General features: G+C 51.8%; 1 protein-coding gene and 2 non-coding genes across 5 annotated transcripts in view; all 3 read left to right on the top strand.

Annotated features, from left to right (window-relative positions):
- The window catches only part of LOC122386810 (HEAT repeat-containing protein 5B-like), a 90,720-nt gene extending 72,532 nt beyond the window's left edge, over positions 1-18,188 (top strand). For all 3 annotated transcript variants that reach the window (XM_043376450.1, XM_043376448.1, XM_043376449.1), the window contains 18 exons: positions 114-261; positions 667-846; positions 2,979-3,099; positions 3,588-3,694; positions 4,472-4,641; positions 4,987-5,092; positions 5,315-5,460; positions 5,753-5,960; positions 6,955-7,112; positions 7,528-7,636; positions 7,939-8,217; positions 11,228-11,402; positions 11,955-12,224; positions 12,528-12,613; positions 12,921-13,072; positions 13,349-13,556; positions 14,802-14,947; positions 16,939-18,188. In XM_043376450.1, coding sequence (XP_043232385.1) covers positions 114-261; positions 667-846; positions 2,979-3,099; positions 3,588-3,694; positions 4,472-4,641; positions 4,987-5,092; positions 5,315-5,460; positions 5,753-5,960; positions 6,955-7,112; positions 7,528-7,636; positions 7,939-8,217; positions 11,228-11,402; positions 11,955-12,224; positions 12,528-12,613; positions 12,921-13,072; positions 13,349-13,556; positions 14,802-14,947; positions 16,939-17,115 — 2,946 coding nt within the window. In that variant the 3' untranslated portion in view covers positions 17,116-18,188. The remainder of the gene's footprint in view (positions 1-113; positions 262-666; positions 847-2,978; positions 3,100-3,587; positions 3,695-4,471; positions 4,642-4,986; positions 5,093-5,314; positions 5,461-5,752; positions 5,961-6,954; positions 7,113-7,527; positions 7,637-7,938; positions 8,218-11,227; positions 11,403-11,954; positions 12,225-12,527; positions 12,614-12,920; positions 13,073-13,348; positions 13,557-14,801; positions 14,948-16,938) is intronic.
- Trnak-cuu lies at positions 970-1,042 on the top strand. Its single transcript has one exon. It is a non-coding gene; the product is annotated as a tRNA-Lys (tRNA).
- Positions 2,356-2,428, top strand: Trnak-cuu. Its single transcript has one exon. It is a non-coding gene; the product is annotated as a tRNA-Lys (tRNA).
- Positions 18,189-19,845: the final 1,657 nt, after the last annotated feature.

Genomic DNA, 19,845 nt, shown 5'->3' with positions numbered 1-19,845 from the left:
CCTTGTGACCTCCCGTAACCCCATGTGACCTCCCGTAACCCCATACGACCTCCCATGACCCCCTGTGACCTCTGCTGACCTCCCCCGTGACCCCCTGTGACCTGTTCTCTCAGATGTCGTTGTGCGGTGACCAGCTAAGTCTGCGGCGGGCGGCCATCAGCTGCCTACGTCAGCTGGCCCAGCGTGAGGCCCACCAGGTGTGCCGTCACGCCGCCTCGCTGGCTGCCCCGGCCGCCGGGACTGGGGCAACAGAGACGCCAGGTCAGTCGGTGGAGGGGGCAGAGGAGGAATACATAGATGGCTGGGCAGGACCGTGTTTTAGGCTATTACGCGTGGGCCTCTGACATCTGTATGTAGGAAACTTGTGAGGTGCGACTGCATATTAGGACATAATGCATAATATCCCTGTTCCTCGTTATTTGGTAAGCATAAACATAATATCCAATTTTTGCGTTGAAGATGTTTGTGCTAAATTCTGAATGTATAAAGGACTGTGAGGTGCAGCTCTGTATGATCAGCTGTGGTCTCTAATCAACGTCTTCCTCGCGTCTGGTGTCCGAGTCCTTGCTTCGTCTGTGTCTGCGCCAAGTCTGAGTGTATGCTCCTGACCTCAATGGCTGTTCTCGGTCCCTGTGTTCCTTCTGATCGTCTCCCCTCCTCTCCCAGGTGTGACGATGTCCGACACCGGCCTCCCTGGGGTCCTGTTCGGTCTGCTCGACACGGAGCAGGACGAGCGGCTCATCAGCGACATTCACGACACGCTCAACTCGATGATGCTGGCCCTCATTGACGACAACCTGGCACTGTGGCTGCGACTCTGCAAGGACGTGCTGACAACCTCAGTCGGTAAGGACAGGAGGGAGGGGTGGGGAGGGGGTCGGGCGTGACGTATTTTGACCTTTGAAATCAAAGGTTTAGCTGTCAGCTGTCCTCTCCGCTCGTTTTTTTGGGTATGTCTGTCTGCAGCAAGCCCGGCTAGCTCAGTCGGCAGAGCATGGGACTCTTAATCCCAGGGTCGTGGGTTCGAGCCCCACGGTGGGCGGTGGTTTTGACCTGTGATGACCCGCTGACACACGCGTGACCCACGCTGGCTGACCCGGGTCCAGCTCGACTCCGTTTCGAGACTGCGGTAGAGGGGTGTCCGTCGAACCCGCTACCTTTCCCGGCGCCCAAATCACCCGCTTTGTTCCACCGGTTCCAGCATCCTCAGTAGTCCATCCCATCATAGGCGTTAGTCATGGTGAAAAGTTATCCATTTTCACTTATAAATAATGCTCAGATATCATGGCCCTGACTGAAAACTTGTTTCGAATGGGCTGATGCTCAGGATTGAAGCGGAGTGATAGTGCCTCACAGCAAAGTGCCGTGCTTTGATAGCGAAATGGTTGGTATGAAGGACAGTCACGCTGTAAACATCCGAAGTAAAGCGAAGAACAGTCGCTTGGCTTTTACCGTGAACCGAGAAGGTCATCCAAGACTAGGAGCGGAATCGATATCAACGGCTACTGAGATCGAATTGCCGGTGCTAGGATCGAACTGCTGGTGCCGCAGGGGTCGAATTACTGGCGTTTCGGTTTACTGGTGCTTAGGCTGCATAGCTGGGCGTAATATCGAATTACTGGCGTTTCGGTGCCGATTAAGATTTTAATGCTTTGGCGGAATTACTGGTGTTATGATGGCACTTCTGGTGTTTGGCGGACTTATTGGATTTTCGTTTGAGTTACTGGCGCTTTTGGTCTACTAGCTGTAATTTTTTATGGAGTTAGATTCTGATGAAAGGTTTGACTTTCTGGCGTTTTGATCAAATTAAGTACTGGTGCTGGGATCGAATAGTTTCCTTTACTTCGAGATACTGGCGTTTTGATCTATTGGTTGATACTGAGATCAAATTTAGGTACCTACTGGTGTTGTGTTCGAATTACCTACTTTCCTTTAGATCGCGTTACTGGTGCTGGGGTCGGATCACTGGCGTTCATATCGAATTGCAGGCGTTTCGATCGTATGACATTGCTTGTTGATTGCTGTACTGGTGCTGGGAAGTGGGATCAAAATACTGGCGTCTCTAATTATGTCAATCTCTAATTACGTCGATCGAATTATGTGCGCAGTGTGCTCAGATCGAATAGCTGGTGTATTGTTCAATGCATCAGCATTGGTGCTTGGGTCATTCTCGTCAAATATCCGTACTGACATTAGGATGACTTTTTCATTTGTTCCTTTGATTTTGACATAATATTTTGTTCGTGTTGCTAAGGAATGGACTTGCCGTTGATGTCACTCTTTCTAATTTTTGGATGAATGGGATTTCAATAACCCATTCTGATCACAAGGCGTTTTAGGACCATATGTCGGCATGCCCGGCTAGCTCAGTCGGTAGAGCATGGGACTCTTAATCCCAGGGTCGTGGGTTCGAGCCCCACGTTGGGCGATGCTTTTCGTTTTTGCGCATGCGCGTGGGATTCCCTCGTTCAGCGTCGCCTCACTGTTTGTCCTCTGCCGCAGGCGCGGATACAAGGGGGGGGGGCCATGGCCCCCCCCCTTGGCCGATTTTTTTTCAAAAATAAAATAAAAAGTTAAAAAGTTAAAAAGCTGAAAAGGGGCCTCCTGAAAATAAAGTGGCCGAAATCCGATGAGTTTTTTTTTAACCTACCCACTTAGTTATTTCTTAGAAGACTAGCTGAGAAGACTTCTTTGTTAGAAGATTGGTAAAGCTTTTCATAACTTGGAGGTCTCTTATACTCACAGAGATGACCACTTTTACAGGGCCTCCTAACCTGCACAGAGGGCCTCCAAGCCTGCACAGATGTTGAGATGTTGCCTGAACAGCTAGATAAGCTCAATAGACGCAGTTTTTTTGGGGGGGCCCAACAAGTGGGAAGATGGGGCCTCCAACAGGTGGGATTATGGGGGGGGGCCTCCTGGTTTCTAATGGCCCCTCCCTTGGAGATTTTCTGGATCCGCCCCTGCTCTGCCGTCAGACACTTCCACGGAGAGTGAGGAGACCAACAATGACGAGGGAGGCGACGACGATATGCAGCAGTTTACAACGGAGGGCGAGCCGGAGACGCACCCGGCCATCCCGCCGCGGTGGCCCACGCGGTAAGGAAGGGGACATGGTGGGAAAACCTCCCGGCTCCCTTTCCCTTTCCCTGCGGGGGCTGGAATCGAAATGGCCGGCGTTCGAATTGAATTACTGGCTCTTGAACCGAAATACTGGCGCTTGAATCGAATTGCAGGCGCTTGGATCGAATTGCTAGTGCTGGGGTCGAATAACTGGCGCTTGGATCAAATTACCGGCGTTCGGATCGCATTACTGGCGCTGAAATCGGAGCGGCTTGCTTTTGGATCGAATTGGTGGCACTGGGTTCGCATTGCTGGCGTTGGATCGAAAGCGTGGCGTTTCAGTCAAGTCACAGCTGACGTTTCGATCCAATTACTGCGTTTTAGTAGGATTTTTTTTTTTTTGGCGCACGGGTTGCATGAGTGATGAGTTGCGCCGAGGTTGAATGTCTTGCATTTGAATCAAATCACAAAGTGTCCCTCCATTTTGTTTCACCCCGGTGACATGACCCCTGACCCGCCCCCAGTGTGTTTGCCGCGGAGATGGTTCGCAAGATGCTGCTGACCTGTGAGGGGAACAGGACCCACTTTGACCTGGCGCTGGCCAAAGAGGCACACACTGCCAACCCGCAGAGTGAGTATAGTATGAAACCCTTAGCGAGTATCAACTATCAACGCAAGCAGCTGCTAGCTTACTTCATTTGCGAAGTACTGAGTTTGAAATAGAAGCATACTGTAATTATGCACGGGGGCTAGTTAGGTATGCTGCCATTTTACTTTATGATAGCGCATGGTTTAGGGTGGCATGAGTTTCATCAGATTCATCTAATTTATCTGTTGTCTGTCTCCAGGCGACTGGTTCATCCTGCACCTGTATTTTACTGTGTCTGTGTTGTCTGTTACAGGCGACTGGTTCATCCTGCACCTGTCAGACCGTGTGTAATGTGTATCGTGTCTGTGCTGTCTATTGCAGTGCATGTCGGACCTGGTGTACCTATCTTTGTTGTCTGTTACAGGCGACTGGTTCATCCTGCACCTGTATTTTACTGTGTCTGTGTTGTCTGTCTCCAGGCGACTGGTTCATCCTGCACCTGTCAGACCTGGTATACCGTGACTCTGTAAATGGTCTGTTCCAGGCGACTGGTTCATCCTGCACCTGTATTTTACTGTGTCTGTGTTGTCTGTCTCCAGGCGACTGGTTCATCCTGCACCTGTATTTTACTGTGTCTGTGTTGTCTGTCTCCAGGCGACTGGTTCATCCTGCACCTGTATTTTACTGTGTCTGTGTTGTCTGTCTCCAGGCGACTGGTTCATCCTGCACCTGTATTTTACTGTGTCTGTGTTGTCTGTCTCCAGGCGACTGGTTCATCCTGCACCTGTATTTTACTGTGTCTGTGTTGTCTGTCTCCAGGCGACTGGTTCATCCTGCACCTCTCGGACCTGGTTCGCGTGGCGTTTATGGCCGCCACCAGTGACTCGGACCCACTCCGTCTGGCCGGCCTGGACACGCTGCACCAGCTGATTGACCTGTTCTCGGCGGCGCCCGACCCCGAGGTGCCCGGGCACCTGCTCCTCGAACAGGTGCGGAGAGACGCGCGATTAAATAGAAACATTGACACTGTCGTTACAACTATATAACACCCGTATTTGATTTGATTAATAAAAGCATATTATACGTTGAAGAGTCACTTGTTCTACAAATGCGTGGTGCTTGATATTATAGAAAATACTGTCCTTGCTAAAAAAAAAAGATATAAATAGACATCAAACCCCTATAAATTTCCCAACTTTGGGCGTTAATTATCACTCGCATCAGCCATGTCCCGTCCAGCCTTGCCTCGTTGGAGCAGGTGACGAACTGTTGAGCCCCCGCTGCTGTATAACCGCTCCGCCCCTCTGACGTCTCTCGCTCCGGGCGTGTTGCAGTACCAGGCCCAGGTATCGGCCGCCCTGAGACCGGCCTTCGCCGCCGACACGCCCTGTCACGTGACCGCTCGCGCCTGTCACGTCTGCTCCGCCTGGATCGGCTCAGGTCAGTCACGTGAGCGGCTCTGGAGGAAGTTTTTGAATGGTGGTGTGTTCAACCAGCTTGAATACACCTTGGAGGATGAGGATAGTGCGCTGATTAATGAGCCTTCTTAATTGCAATAAGAAATTTCCCGAAGTATTTACCTGTTTCCGTTAGCCTCCTGCCTTGCGGACCTAACCCTGACCTAACTAGCTGACCTGATTGATGACCTGACCTTACGGACAGGCGTGGCGCGCGACCTGGCGGACCTGCGTCGAGTCCATCAGCTGCTCGTCTCGTCACTGGCCAAACTGAAATGGCGTGGCACTCACATCTACAACGAGAGTGCCATGACACTGGAGAAGCTGGCAATACTCAAGGCCTGGGCCGAGGTGCGTGGAAAAACGACTGTCTTTTGAAGTTATTTGTCTATGTTGTGGGGTTCCTAATGAGGTGTTATTGTCAGACAAAGACAAAGTAAATTTATTAAAGAAGTTCGGTGTAAGGAATTTAAATATTATATCTGCTAGTAGATCAATATGTTGATCGGCAATTACTATATTAATATGGTGACAATTCTTCTTCGGTTACGATACATTGGTCGGATAGGCTTGCGATGTCATTGTCCCATTTCCAGCCTCCATCCCTTTTAATCTTTAACTTCCTTCCCTCTCTCCCCCTCAGGTATACATCGTGGCGATGCGGGAGGGCGGCTCTGACCCTCTGTCCTCTGACGGTGAGCCCGCCTCCCCCACCTCCCCGGCTGACTCCACTGACCCGGAGGACGGAGGGGCGGACGACCTGCTCAGTCTGGTGCGTCCGGAGCTGGCCAACCTGGCCAAACACTGGCTGGCGGCGCTCAAAGATCAGGCGCTGCTGTCACTGCCGCCAGGTGAGAGGCCCGGGCGACACTGCGTGCTGGGTAGAGGGAGAAAGGGAGGATGAGGATTGTGTCATGTGTAGGGGAGCAGTTATCTTGGATGAGGGCTTGTTTGTACCCATCAGCGCTGCTAAGTAACAGCCGTTCATGTAAGGCCCACAGTATCACATTGGGTCTATAAACCAGTAAAACGCCTTTTGGGCGACCAACGGAGCGAGCGAGAGGATGGGCCTTGCACGTGCGAAATTGCGAGGGGGTACCTCCAACTAACTTGTGCACTGCACGCTACTAACCGGTCTTTAGCGATGTGCCAAATTTCAGCGCAATCGGCCTAGCCGTTCTCGAGATCTGGAAGCGGCACACTGCACGTGCGCACGTGCAAGCGGGGTCCAAACTGACTTTTGCACGGCACCCTACTAACTGGTCCCCAACCGTGTACCAAATTTGAGCGCAATCGGCCCAGCCGTTCTCGAGATCTGGGAGCGCCCCCTGCACGTGCGCACGTGCTGTAGCACCCCAACTTTAACACATGCAGATGAATTATCTGATGGAGACCTAACTATGTACCGAGTTTCAATTCAATCGGCCCAACCGTTGTGCCGTTATTTAGGTTGCAATTTGGGGGTTCTTAAAAAATGTCCAACTTTACCACGCGCCACGTGCGGTGGTTGGCAAGAACGCATGGTGGCCATCACACCACAGAGCTTTTACGTCCAAGTGACATTCAGTAAAGAAGACCGCTTGTCAATCGGATGTCCTGTTCCTAAGATACCTATTAGCTTTTGAAGAGCGTCCCCACGGCCGGCCGGCCGGCCGCTCATACTCAGGATTTTCCCTTAATTCAGTATGAGACTCCGCTCGCTTCGCTCGCTCCGTAACCATAAACATGCCATAAACTATTTGCGTTCTGTGCTTGGTGTTTGTGTTTTATATCTCTGTCAATCTCTCTATTGTCCATGCTGGAGTCTCAGAGACCTCTCTAACTACCCCCCCCCCCCCCCGTCAGAGTTCAACTCTCAGTTGCCGCACGACGGCGGCGCGTTCTACACCATGGACACTGTGGAGGCGGCCCGGCCGTACTACCGGACTGCCTGGCCGGCCGTACTGCACGCCGCCGCCATATGGCTGGATAATGGCGGATTCGATAATGTCCAGACCGAAAAGGTAGGTGAGAGGGGCTGATTCTATGTAGAGGTGTATGGCTGGGGAGATGTTTGCAGGGGGACTGCGGAGGGGGTGGGGCGGGACCGGTCAGTTGCGGTGCGAGAGAGAGAGGGCTGGGATGGGAGAGACGGAGGAGGACTCGGTGCCAATGGGATACATATTGGGAACTGACTGGGAGTGGGCCAATGGGAGAATATGAAGAAATTAGAGGTACGACCGCACTAGACCGTAGCTAATTCAGACAGGGGACGATTGGGGCTAAGAGCTGCAGTCATTTACCTGATGGCATCAATATGGCCTCAAGGGTGAACTTTGTTGTCACGACATCCGGTATGCGGTTTTGTGATCATTCCCCACCCCCTGGTGGATTATGTAGTGAACTCTGACTCTGACCGTGCTATCTCTTCGCCGCCAGGTCGGTATTGACGTGGAGGGCAGCACCAACCTGGGTATCGGTCCCACGAACGCGGCGGCCGGCCGCAGTCCGGAGGACATCAACACGGACCGCTTCCACCTGCTGTTCGGTGCGTTATATATCACCATCGTGTTCTCTGAGCTGCCGTTCACTATTCTCTGGTCCAACTTGTTCTTTGGTGCCTGGCCTGTCGTTTTCTATCGTTCATTGTCTGGCTTCGTTATTGTATGTGTCTGTCATCCTTTGATTGCCAGTTATATTCACGGTTGCCCTAAAAGCTCATTAACTTCAGCTGGATGTTAACGAATGATTGAGAAACGACTGTTGCATATAAATGTTTTTTTATTTTCACCTTGTGTTGTCAATGTGGCACCATGATTATTATGACCGATCCCTGTCCCCCGCCGTCAGGTATCTGTATGGAGGCGCTGTGCAACCCGCGCAGCTCGGAGCCCGTCCCGGTGGTGGTAACGTGTCTCCGCGCCCTCTGTCGGCTGGTCAGCTCCCCCTGGCCGCGGCGGCTGCTCAGCGGCTCGCCGGCGCTGACTGTCGAGCTGCTGAACGTGCAACACCGGCTGCTGCTGACCAGGGAGAGCCCGGCCGTCCACCTGCTGGTCATGAAACTGGTCAGGAAGGTCATCACGGCGGCCCAGGAGAGCCTGGAGGCCGCACAGCGGAGACGGCTCAAAGGTACGCACTGGGATGCGCTGCTAGGTGTTTGACTGATTGACTGTGTTTAGCCCGTCCTGTCCTGCTTTCTTTGAACACCTAAAAGTCAAATCCACCATCATAACCTCTTCAGACCCCTTAACCCGCGCCCTGGTGGGGTCTGTTTATAACGCGACCTGGTGGGGGGGGGGGCTATTTTTTGCCCCCCCTCGTATCTCCGAAACTACTTGACGGATCCTCAAAATTCAAACGGCGTTCGAAAGGCCTGTCAAATTTGTCGAGGGAAACCAAATTTCATTGACTTCGGGGTCACCGATGACGTCACAGGTCAGGTCAAAGATGACATGTTTCACCGTTCACGGGTCATCTAGGGAATGCGCTATAACACCGAAGAAAACGCATTTTGTCGAGAATCAGCGATAGGGCGTCAGTTGCCTAGTACATATGTTGCTATAAGAGGTCACTGACAATACCAGGTCAGGTCACAGGTCAGGTCACCAAGGGTCAGAGCCCAGAGGTCAGGTCACATGAACCTAACATTAGGTACTTAGGTTGTGCGATGCATGTTTTATGGCCAATTTTTCATTTCCAACTCAATGGTGTTGGTTATAAGACTATCAGGTACGGCTTAGGTCACTTTCTGGTGAAGGTCAGGTCAAGGTCAGGTCAAGAAAGGTCAAATTTTAAAGTTGATAGTTTTGCATAAAATGGGTATTGATTCGATGCAGCTCGTCAAGGGGAGTCTAATGGTGGTCTTTGTTTTGCGCTACGGGGTCTAGAATTGCTAAAAATTGAGTTTGAAAATTTGACGTCATCAATTTTGAACAGTTTTTTTCGCTATAACTTCGCCAAAAAATGAGGTATCAATCTCAAATTTGGTATGTGGATAGAAGGCGGTAAGGACTATCATATATATTCCGGTTTTTGCGAAACTCCAAAAACTTTTTGGATTTTTCGGTTATTATATTCAAAAAATATATTTTTTTTATTTTTGGGGGTCAAAATCCAAAAATTTCAAAAATCCGAGATAGCAGTTTTGTAGCCCTGTCAATTTTACATCTTTTATGTTTTTATCGTTTTTCTGTATTTGCAAAGCTATAGGCCTGACAGCTCTTCCCGCGAAACCCTTTTTTTGGTCGAAAACGGCAGAACATGACGTCACTCTGACGTCATTTCCAGCCAACCTATCATAGCCTTTGGAAAAATTTTTGGTCACGATGTGTAAAATTGATGTCCGAGAGGGTACTGAAAGTTTGGTGGCGATCGGCGCAGCGGTTCTGGAGATATATCGAAAAGTCTGGAGGGGGGGCAAAAAATAGCCCCCCCCCCACCAGGGCGCGGGTTAACCTTCCAGGCGGTGGGGGGGCATTTTTTTGCCCCCCCCCCCCTTTACTTTTTTCGATATATCTCGAGAACCGCTGCGCCGATCGTCACCAAACTTTCAGTACCCTCCCGGGAGCAGCTAGCGCACATGGTGACCAAAAATTTTCCAAAGGCTATGATAGGCTGGCCGCTAATGACGTAAGAGTGACGTCATTTTTGCCATTTTCGACCCAAAAAAAAAGGTTTCGCGGGAAGAGCTGTCAGGCCTACAGCTTTAGAGATACAGAAAAATGTTTTAGACATAAAAGGTGTGGAATCAAAAGGGCTACAAAACTGCTATTTCGGTTTTTCGAATTTTTTGGATTTTGACCCCCAAAAATCAAAAAATAGATTTTTTGAATATAATAGCCAAAAAATCCAAAAAGTTTTTTGAATTTCGAAAAAACCGGAATATATGTGATAGTCCCTACCGCCTTCTATCTACATACCAAATTTGAGATCGATACCTCGTTTTTTGGCCAAGTTATAGCGAAAAAACTTCAAAATTGATGACGTCAAATTTTCAAACTCAATTTTTAGCAATTCTAGACCTCGTAGCGCAAAACAAAGACCACCATTAGACTCCCCATGACGAGCTGCATCGAATCGATACCCATTTTATGCAAAAATATCAACTTTGAAATTTGACCTTTTTTGACCTGACCTTGACCTGACCTCCACCAGAAAGTGACCTAAACCGTACCTGACGGTCTTATAACCAACACCATTGAGTTGGAAATGAAAAACTGGCCATAAAACATGCATCACATCACCTTAGTAAAGTTGGGCTCATGTGGTGACCCTTGGTGACCTTTGGTGACCTGACCTGTGACCTGACCTGGTATGACCAGTGACCTCTAATAGCAACATATGTACTAGACAACTGACGCCTTATCGCTGATTTTCGACAAAATGCGTTTTACTCGGTGTTATAGCGCTTTCCCTAGAAGCCCTGTGAACGGTGAAACATTTCATCTTTGACCTGACCTGTGACGTCATCGGTGACCCCGAGGTCAATGAAATTTGGTTTCCTTCGACAAATTTGACAGGGCTATCGAACGCCGTTTGAATTTTCCGGATCCGTCCAGTAGTTTCGGAGATACGGGGGGGGCAAAAAAGTGCCCCCCCCCCCCCCCACCGCGTGGAAGGTGGCTGGTAGGCCCACCGCCTGCCGGGTTAAAGCTGTTGTGTACTCCACTTTTTCCACCTATTTAACTCCGTTTCTCTTGTTGTTGTTGTTGTCGTTCCGGCCGTCGGGCCCGGTGGGCCCACATGGGGGGCCCGGAAGGGCCCCAGTCCCCCTCGGGGGCGACACTTGCGGCGTCCGCGCAGGGAAGGCAGCAGGCCCCCGGGCGGGTTCCGGCGGACTCAGACGCCGGGTAGGGCCGGAGGAACCAGCACCCCGCCAGAGTGTCTAGCGCCGTGGGCGCTCTATAGTCGGTCCAGGCGCCGCAGGAACTCGATAACCCGGCATGGGTCAGCGAAGACCTCCCGCAGCGTCGGGTCCTCTCTCCCGAAAACGTCGTGACGGACGCGGACCGTCGCGGGGCACGACGTCAGGAAGTGTTCCGCGTCCTCCCTGACTCCGCCGTCGCAGGTCGGGCACCCATCGTCCTCCTCCACCCCGATGAAGTGACTGTACGCTTGCACTCCGTTTCTCTCGCCGCAGACCTGCAGCCGGCGAACCGGGAGCCGCGCCACCACCCGGAGTCGGACCTGCTGGGCGAGGGGGGCGCCGCCGGGGACATCGTGCCCGGCCAGTCGGTGGTGTTTGCACTATTGGAGGTCTGCCTGTGCCTGCTCACCAAACTGGTGCCGGCACTCAACACGGCCGCCCAGGGCAGGTGAGACACTCATATTCGGCTGACAATTGACCATTGACGGCGACGCTGGCAAAGCTTGTGCCTGACCGGATGGCGACTTTTGTTCGTCAGTCTTTTGTTGAATTGATGTAGAATGGAAAAACTGGAAGGGAGATAATGTATTTAATGATTACTCCCCAAGCTAGTATCGCGCTTGTTTGTAAGCTAACATTTTACAATTACTTGATTCTGTTGTTCTCGATCTAGTTATACTATGCAGTCACCACCCCTCCCTCCAGTAGCTCCGCGGATCGGAAAGTCCGTTCGCCGTCCGCTGGCATCTCGGAGTCAACTTTACCGTCCCTAACCGTGTTGTCCTCCCTCCACAGCAGCACGGCGGCCCGTATCGTCCGCCCGCCCTCCGCCGGTCTCTCAGAACACTCCCACCAGCTGTACCATCATTGACTGCTCCCCTCCCCCCCCCCCCTCCACAGCAGCACGGCGGCCCGTATCGTCCGCCCGCCCTCCGCCGACCTCTCAGAACACTCCCACCAGCTGTACCGTCCCTGACCGTGTTATCCTCTCTCTCCACAGCAGCACGGCGGCCCGGATAGTCCGCCCACCCTCCGCCGGCCTCTCAGAACACTCCCACCAGCTTCTGATGGAGAGTGTGGCCGTGCTGGAGGCGGTGCCGTCACTCTGTTCGCCCCGCGGCGCCCTGGCCGTGCTACCCACGGTACTACTGCTCACCACCAGCGTGCTCAGGCAGCTGGCTACCAAACCGGTCAGCGAGAGGGCCGTGCTGGCCACCCGGCCGGCGGTGGCGGCCGCTCTGCGCGCGCTCAGAGTCATCGTGTCACATAGGTGAGGGAAGGGGGATCTTCGGCTATGCTCGCCCTAAGAGTCATCGTGTCACATAGGTTAGGGGATTAAGCGAGTTGGGGTTATCTAGAGGGAAAGAGATGTGGACTTGAGGCTTGGGGAGGTCACACTGGCAGAAGGTTTCGATGTGTATTAGCGGTTGTGGCTGAAGCATAATGTTCTCACTTATCGAATGTGACCACTGACTCGCCTTGACTGGTGTTGCGTGAAACTATAGTAACTTGCATTTATCGCAGTCTGATTTCGGCGTGTCTCAGTCTGAGAGTTGTCTATGTGTTTCGGTAGGTACGGCCGAGATGAGCGCGTCTCGACCGAGTGGTGTCAGCTGCTGGAGAGCGCCCTGGCCAAAGTCATCGACATGACGCGCACATGTGAGTATCCCCCCCCCCCCCCGTCATGCCCAATGTTACGCAGTTAGCATTTAACATCCTGTTGTGTTGTGTTTGATTGTGGCATCGTTGTTACTTGTGTCCAGCTCCATTTTATATTTGGATAGTTTTTTCCATTATATTTTCATAACCTATGACTGTGAATTCCTTGCCCTTAAGATATCCCTCTAATTGAACATTGGGATTTGCGCCCAGGCTCTGAGAACATGTTTCTGTGCATTGTCCCATTGTGAGGTCGTCTATTATGTTGCCGTTTGACAGAGGCGTCGTATTGTCTGACTTCTGGCAGGCTCGGACGACATGCGACTGGACGAGGTGACTATGCTGCTGGCGATGGGAGTATTCATTCTACACGCTCCTCCGTCGGTGGTGCGGGTCCCGGCGCTCCAGTACCCCTGTGTCAACGAGTTCACCACCTGTCTACAGGCCGAGAGCGTACAGGTATGGAGAGAGGGAGGGAGGCAGAGAGAGAGAGAGAGGGGGTAGGAGGGAGAAAGAAGGCATGAAAGGAAGAGAGGGAGATCCGTCTTCAGCGTTACAACGTATACCTCATTTTCCGTTATACCCTGCCATATTTGTGTCCTGTTTTAGCAGTCCACTGCCTAGCTGCAGCTATCTCATGCACTCAGTTTCGTCCCCTGTAACATTTTCCATCCTCGTCTACAGCTAGGTAGGTGCGTCTTCGACTATCCACAATGACGCCCCTCGTTCCGACAGGTGCGTCTGCACTGTGTGCGTACGCTGCGCTCCCTGTTCGGCCACCAGGACCGGGCCGTCTCCACGCCCTACATCCAGGCGCTGGCCCCGCGGCTCCTACAGCAGCTGCACGGAGCCGCGCCGCCCGCCAGCCAGCCGGAGCTGCAGCTGCAGCTGGAGCAGCTGGCCGCGCTCGAACAGCTGGTCACTGTCTGTGACCCCGCACACCGTGAGTCAGAGGGGGGCAGAGAGGGGTACACTCGGCAGGAGTACCCTGGGAGGAGTGTGGGAACGGGGAAACGGCACACTTCATTGAGCGGCTCAAATCGACAGGCGCGACTAATGCGAACCGCTAGCTATTCCGACAACGGTGAATGGAAAACCGCAGACATGACATGCTCCGCTGAAAACTTCCGGGACAGTTTGCAAGAATGCTGTGAGGAACTAGTAACTCACGTGGGAAGGGTGATTTTTCTCAGACTGTGCCATAGTATTGGCCTTTTTGCATGTACGGAGCATGTTTCACCTGTTTTGTAGACTGAATCGGGGCTCGACAGAGCACTACCGGAGCCTCGCGTCTTTATCGAGATTAGTGTCATTCCACTAATGAACCTCAATCGAGCCGGTGTAAATTCCACCGATGTGCGGTGGAAACGGTTGGCAGACGCTCTGTCCCGTTCTCCGGAACTGAATCGCTTCCGTTCGGCACTGATTGCGGTCGAAGGTCCTTGGAATACCTCTGCTGACGAGCAGATTGTCCTCGGTTACATTTTCTGACCATCATTCATCGACATTTATCGGTATCTGGGAATGGTTTGGCATTGCTCGGCCCTTTTGAACTGGCTGCTATTGTACCAGGAAAACCGTTATGTGTTGGGGGTTTTGTATGGGGTAAAGTCACCATGGCTTGTTTCTGTGGTTGCTGGATCCAAACGCAGTACCTACAAAAGTCAGCAATGCAAAAGTCGTATGTCGTAACTGTGACAAACCCTCGGGTGTCCATCAATGAGCATCCGATGGGCCCATTGCTGTTTGCGAGTTTCCTTTTAGTTCAGCTATCTTGGGGAGCTATCTTCGCATCCTCTGCTGATATATGATGCCCATACCGTCAATGGCTAGGTAGATATCTTTGTATGGATAGGATGGTTGAACTGCGGATGGTAGTTTGATTTTATTAACACGTAAGTGATGTGAACTTGAATGAGTTGACTCAACTTTAAATGTCTTCTACCGCTGCCAAGGATCTGAGATCGAGGGTAAGTTGTGAGACTCTGAAAACGATTCCACCATGAGAGGATCTCAGAACTAGATGCTGACGTTCTTTCATGCTACCGATCTACCTCATTTTTTCGTCTGGCCATTTTATCGTTTGAAATAAAAAGGCTTGCTTGAGAGTGCTAATGTTACTCAATATGGTCATAGAGACTCATGGTTGTAACATCCACCGCTGACCCCTCCTCCCGTCCCTCCGCAGGAGTGCAGGTGCTCGGTCTGTACGTGCCCGTGCTGGCGCGGTTCCTCCTGGACGGAGAGACCCTGCCGGCAGCGCCGGTGCTCGTCCAGGCCCGCCATGAGCACTGTCTGGAGAAGTTGAACACCATCGGCCCGCAGTATCCACAGGTAGGTGGCGCTGGCAGCGAAACGGCATTGAGCTGGGATTCCGCCCTGTGTTTTACCTGAGGCTGAAGTCTTAATGTTACTGATCAGGCCATCACAGACGCTCACCCTCTTGGTATACTGCAGCAGAGTCAGCTCATTCAGTCAATGAAACGAAACCAATTGAATTCTAGCTAGTTACGAGGACAGTAGAAAGCTAGCTGATGCTGAGCACGCAAGTTGGAGCTGCGGGCTGCCACTGCCAGTATGATCATTTCGTATAGATGACGCGGTGAGCGGCGCTCCGTCCCGGTGCTGGCGTTTTTACTTCTAGAAACGTCTCTGCCCGCAACTCTATCTTAGTTCGTTTGCGATGGGTGTGCATCCTAGCGGTGCCGGTCATGTGATCGAGGTCTGATAAGAGGCTGAGAGATGCCACTGCGGAGGGTGTGTTCATTCCAGTACTGAATCAGAAACCGTATCATGGCTAAAGTTACGTTGTTTTGATGTTGATTTGGGCTGATAGCTGTGCAAAGGTAATGCAATAAAAGGTACAGTTGTTATTTTCAGCGGTCCAATTTCTTATAATTTGGTGTGTCATCGCTATCACTTTTCCCCGCAGGCATAATGCATTTGTTTTGTCTGATGCCAGTTTGTGTTTAGTCAGTCCCAAAATGGCTCTGCTTACGAAGAATCCCCGTCTCGAGTGTGCAATTGGTGTCTTTGATAACGGCCAATGTGGTACGTGATAAGAGGCTATGAATAGTTCTTCGTGAGTTGGTGCTACAAACAAAACACAAATTTATCCAAAGATAAATACTTTTACATATGGTCTAGATCAAGATACTCTCCATTGTAAATAATTAAGCTCACACGCGGCACTCACTGTTCTCGGAATCATGAAGTCAATTGTTGTATTCTGATTACCCGAGTACTGAGGAAGCCTATCCAGGCTAGATCGGCGCTGGAAATTGTCTATCACGGTAGCGTCAACAGACCAGGTGCAGACATTTTATCGCCGCCAATTGACCAAAGTGGAAAGACCGAGACTGGATGTGTGCCTGGGAACGGTGGGTAACCGCGGCGCCCACACGATCAGCCAATACTGAGATCGGGCGCACCGATAAACAGGTTCAACATATGACCACCAACAAACATTTGGCGGGCCTTTCCAACAGGGTTAATATGTATTATTTTCTCACGATTTTTCTGCATAGCCCTATGACTGGTATTGCATTCCCTGGTGGTGTGTTTTAGCCGAGCAATTATAGCCTATTGTTTCGTCAGGCATAGTTTGAATTCGACGGCCGGTGGCGCTGCTCAAACATTCTCGTCATATGAGCTCAGCTGGCTGGACAGCTCGCTATTTGAACACTCATTATCGCTGTAATGAAACGATGGCCGGACTGGGTGTACTGAGAACAATGAACATATTTATTAAGAAACCATGCATGCTAGCCGGTTTTTGCGCGCATATCTCCGGGTTCATTACGCGGTTAAAAATGGCGCGCAGTCGGGGCGCGCGGCGGGATGGTGGTCCGGTCGGGGCGGTCTGTGGGGTGACCTCTGTTAATGGTGTCTAAATTTAACTTATATAAAAGTCGCATTGCTATTTTTTGCAAACAACGAGTCACTTTGTTCAATATACGCAGGGTTCTTGTCAACGAACTTTCACTTCTTTAGATAGATGCGAAACTCTTTGCAAAAAAAGATGGTGCCAGGATCTCTCTTGTTCAAATAAGAGAGCTTTATCACTTTCGAAGTAGACGACAGATGTTTTGGCTATCAAGCAGTGCCACGCTCAATTATATAATAGGCATATGTAACTCGTGTCGCATCAATGCTTCAATGAAAGGATTTCGTTGCATCGAGTGAATCTCTTTGAAAATAGAAGGTTGTAACAGTTACCTAGTTCAAGGCAAAGCTTGCGAGGATATGATTTCCCCGTTCATTTCTCTGTCACCATGCCTCGCTGTACCGTATACTTACCCACTGACCGTGTTCCGGTTCCTCAGGAGTTCAAGGCGCTGCTGTCGGGCTCGGGCGGGCTCCGGCAGCGTCTGGAGAAGGCAGTAGTCGCCAGCCAGAGTCTCAAGGCCGCCCAGGCGCGGCGGTCAGAGATGAAGCCTGTCGCTCCGCAGGCACCGTCCGCCACCATCAAGCTCAGCATGGACTTCAGCAACTTCACCTGAGGGCGCCCCGCCGGAGGTACTGCTGGGAGACGCGCCGTGCTGGTGGGCGGCCTAGCTGACACGTTATCGGCTCGCTGTGGAATTGGAGGTTGGCCGAATCATGGGGACAATTCAGCCCGGTGAGCGGATAGGGACTGCGCCAATCAGTCGGGTGGCAGACGGACGCTCGCTGTCGTCGGGGGTTATGAGATTGTCTGCTATGTTCACTGGACCCGCGGCAGACATCGCATATAATATGTGTTTTTATTGGTCACTCCGTTGACGCTTTAATGTCTATGAGTTGTCCCTCTGTAATGGCAGGGACGGCTGGATGAAGTAATGGTTGTGTAAGCACCGATAATAGAGATGGAATAATTCATACCACCGAATTGTGGAGTATTTCCGTACGGGATGAATCCCGTGGTAAGGAACACTGATGGCAATGTTGTGTAATCACAATCGGCTGGTCTATTTATGTGTAAATGGTTTCAATCAGGGCTCTGTTCGTTGTTAGCCGTTTGTGGCGGTTACTGGCCCCTGCGGTATGCCCTAATGCGAGGACTCGCAGAGTTGATCGGAGTCACCTCGCGGCTGGTCTAAGACGGCCGCCCGTGCCAAATGTCTGTCTCTGTTGGAGGACCTGCCCCGTGGTCCATGACCTGTAACCTATGACTTGTGACCCTGACCCTGACCATTGACCTGTAACACGGCTGGCCGTGGGTCCACAGATGCGGGACGGCTTGGCCCAGTCTTCTTGTCTCTTACATGTATCGTTCCCCGGCTCCGCGAGAAGGGCGACTACAGGTCACGGACCGAACTAGAGTCCTTCTAAGCCGAGTGGTACTGGACGGGGTCTAGCTGAGCTGATTTACTGGGGCTGGGGAATAGAGCGATTGACAGCGTTGTGATAAGGCCGTACCAAAGAGAGCTCGCCTCTGCGTTCGCGGCGGGTGGTGTGACCAGCCTCCGAAGGGGCTCTGTGAGCGGAGCAGTGCGATCATGACGGCGCTAACTATTGTCTTGTTGGACGACTTGCACTGGAGATGGTGTGTGGGACAGAGGGATAGGACCGTGAATACATTTGTTTCTGCTATTCGTTGTGTGTGTTTGTTTCGATGGTATATACTGTTCGGGAGTTAACCGTAGTGGCTACTCTCTGTTGCACTCTGTCCTCTGGTGAGATCTGACCGCCCTGCTGTGCCGCTGACGCCCCTCCTGCCGTGCTGACCGCTCGCCGGACCGTCCGCCGCCACCATCCGGTGGTCAGTGGTCGGTAGACACGCGAGCCGCCGGCGCCCGGCAGCCTCGCCTTACCTTGCCACCGGCTCCGGCCTCTGACCCGGCGAACGGCCCGGGAGAGAGTCTGCAGCGGCAGAGAGCTGCCCCCGGCGGAGAGAGGGAGGGAGGCGCTCACCGGCGGGGAGAGAGAGGGGTGGAGAGAGTGGCCGTTTGTCAAGAGACATGCAACTTGGGAAATGAATGTTGCTGTTGGTCAACAGCTTCATCGCAATGCACTTATTATTAGATAATGCGACGTTATATACTTCAGTGAATTAACTCATTACCTGAGGCCGTGAACTAGAACGGTTGTGAAGGAAGCAAAATACTCAAAAGTGCAATATCAGCACGACTACGAAAACGAAGCTCTTAAAAGAAACTCATGAAATGATTGAAGGCCAGTATCAATTATTTCCATAAAACTCAAAACTTTTTGGACCGTGAAACGATGCGGTTGATAATCCGTGAACACATGATACCTTTTGATAAGAGAAAAACGGCAATTCGTCATACCTAAGGCGTCAAGTGTACCATGCCAGCGTTGCTCTGCCGTGGACACTGAGCAGCCATACCAGTTGTCCAGCCATGAACCCATGTAAGAACCGTCATAGTGCTCCGCGCTCCATGTCTATCTAAAACTCCAACCTGCCCGTATCCGATCCAATCGCCGCAACGTCTCTGCTCTCTGCAGAGTCCGTAAAAAGGGCGCCGTGACACTGGCCACGACAGGGCCTGTGCAGCGGCCGGGAATCCGGTCGAAGAGATGGTGATGATGAGTGACTGAAGGAACGAGCTCGACTTTCTCACGGGGATCGGCGCGGCCCGGCCGGCTGCAGACGGTCTCTGAGGAGCGGTGGCGTTGTCCGTGACCCCAGCGGTCGGACGGACCGACGGGCTGGTCGGACGGTTATTTCAATGTGGTTAGTTTGGTTGACTGGTGCGAGTTTTGATGGTCAGTCTCAGTGGTCAGTCATGACTGAGTTTCTTAAAAGGGGAAATAACATTTGAAGGGAAGGCCGATTAAATATGATGAATGTTTTCACGGTGTCCTAGTGACTAGTGAGAACGGTTATTCAGTTTATTCATTTCGTTAAGCTTAATCAATCGTTCTTCACGAGCCCGCCCTTATTCTGGCATCTTCGTGACTCGAGATCTCTGTCTGGTAAATCAGATATCCAGACAATTCTGTTGCGTGTCCTGGTTAATCCAATAACCGGACAACTGATGTGTGTCCGCCTCCGGGTGAATCAGGTGTCCGGAGCGCGCTGACCGGTGGTGACCGGTTTCTCTGAGAGAGCATCTCTGTCGACGGTCGCGGCGGGCCGGTGACGAATGCGGCGATCTGAGGCGCTGATATCAGACGCGTCTTCGTCTGGGAACAATTAGCCACTTCCGTCTCCTAATCTGCTGTTAAAGTTAAAAAGAATGGAATGCGCCTGCGATGGTCGGGTGAAACCTCTACGGACATACCCA

The sequence above is a fragment of the Amphibalanus amphitrite genome, unplaced genomic scaffold (assembly GCF_019059575.1).
Source record: "Amphibalanus amphitrite isolate SeventyFive unplaced genomic scaffold, NRLGWU_Aamphi_draft 000263F_arrow, whole genome shotgun sequence".
Classification (NCBI taxonomy): Eukaryota; Metazoa; Arthropoda; class Thecostraca; order Balanomorpha; family Balanidae; genus Amphibalanus; species Amphibalanus amphitrite.
The sequence above is the reverse complement of the archived record's forward strand: the minus strand, read 5'-3'. Positions and strand labels throughout refer to the sequence as shown.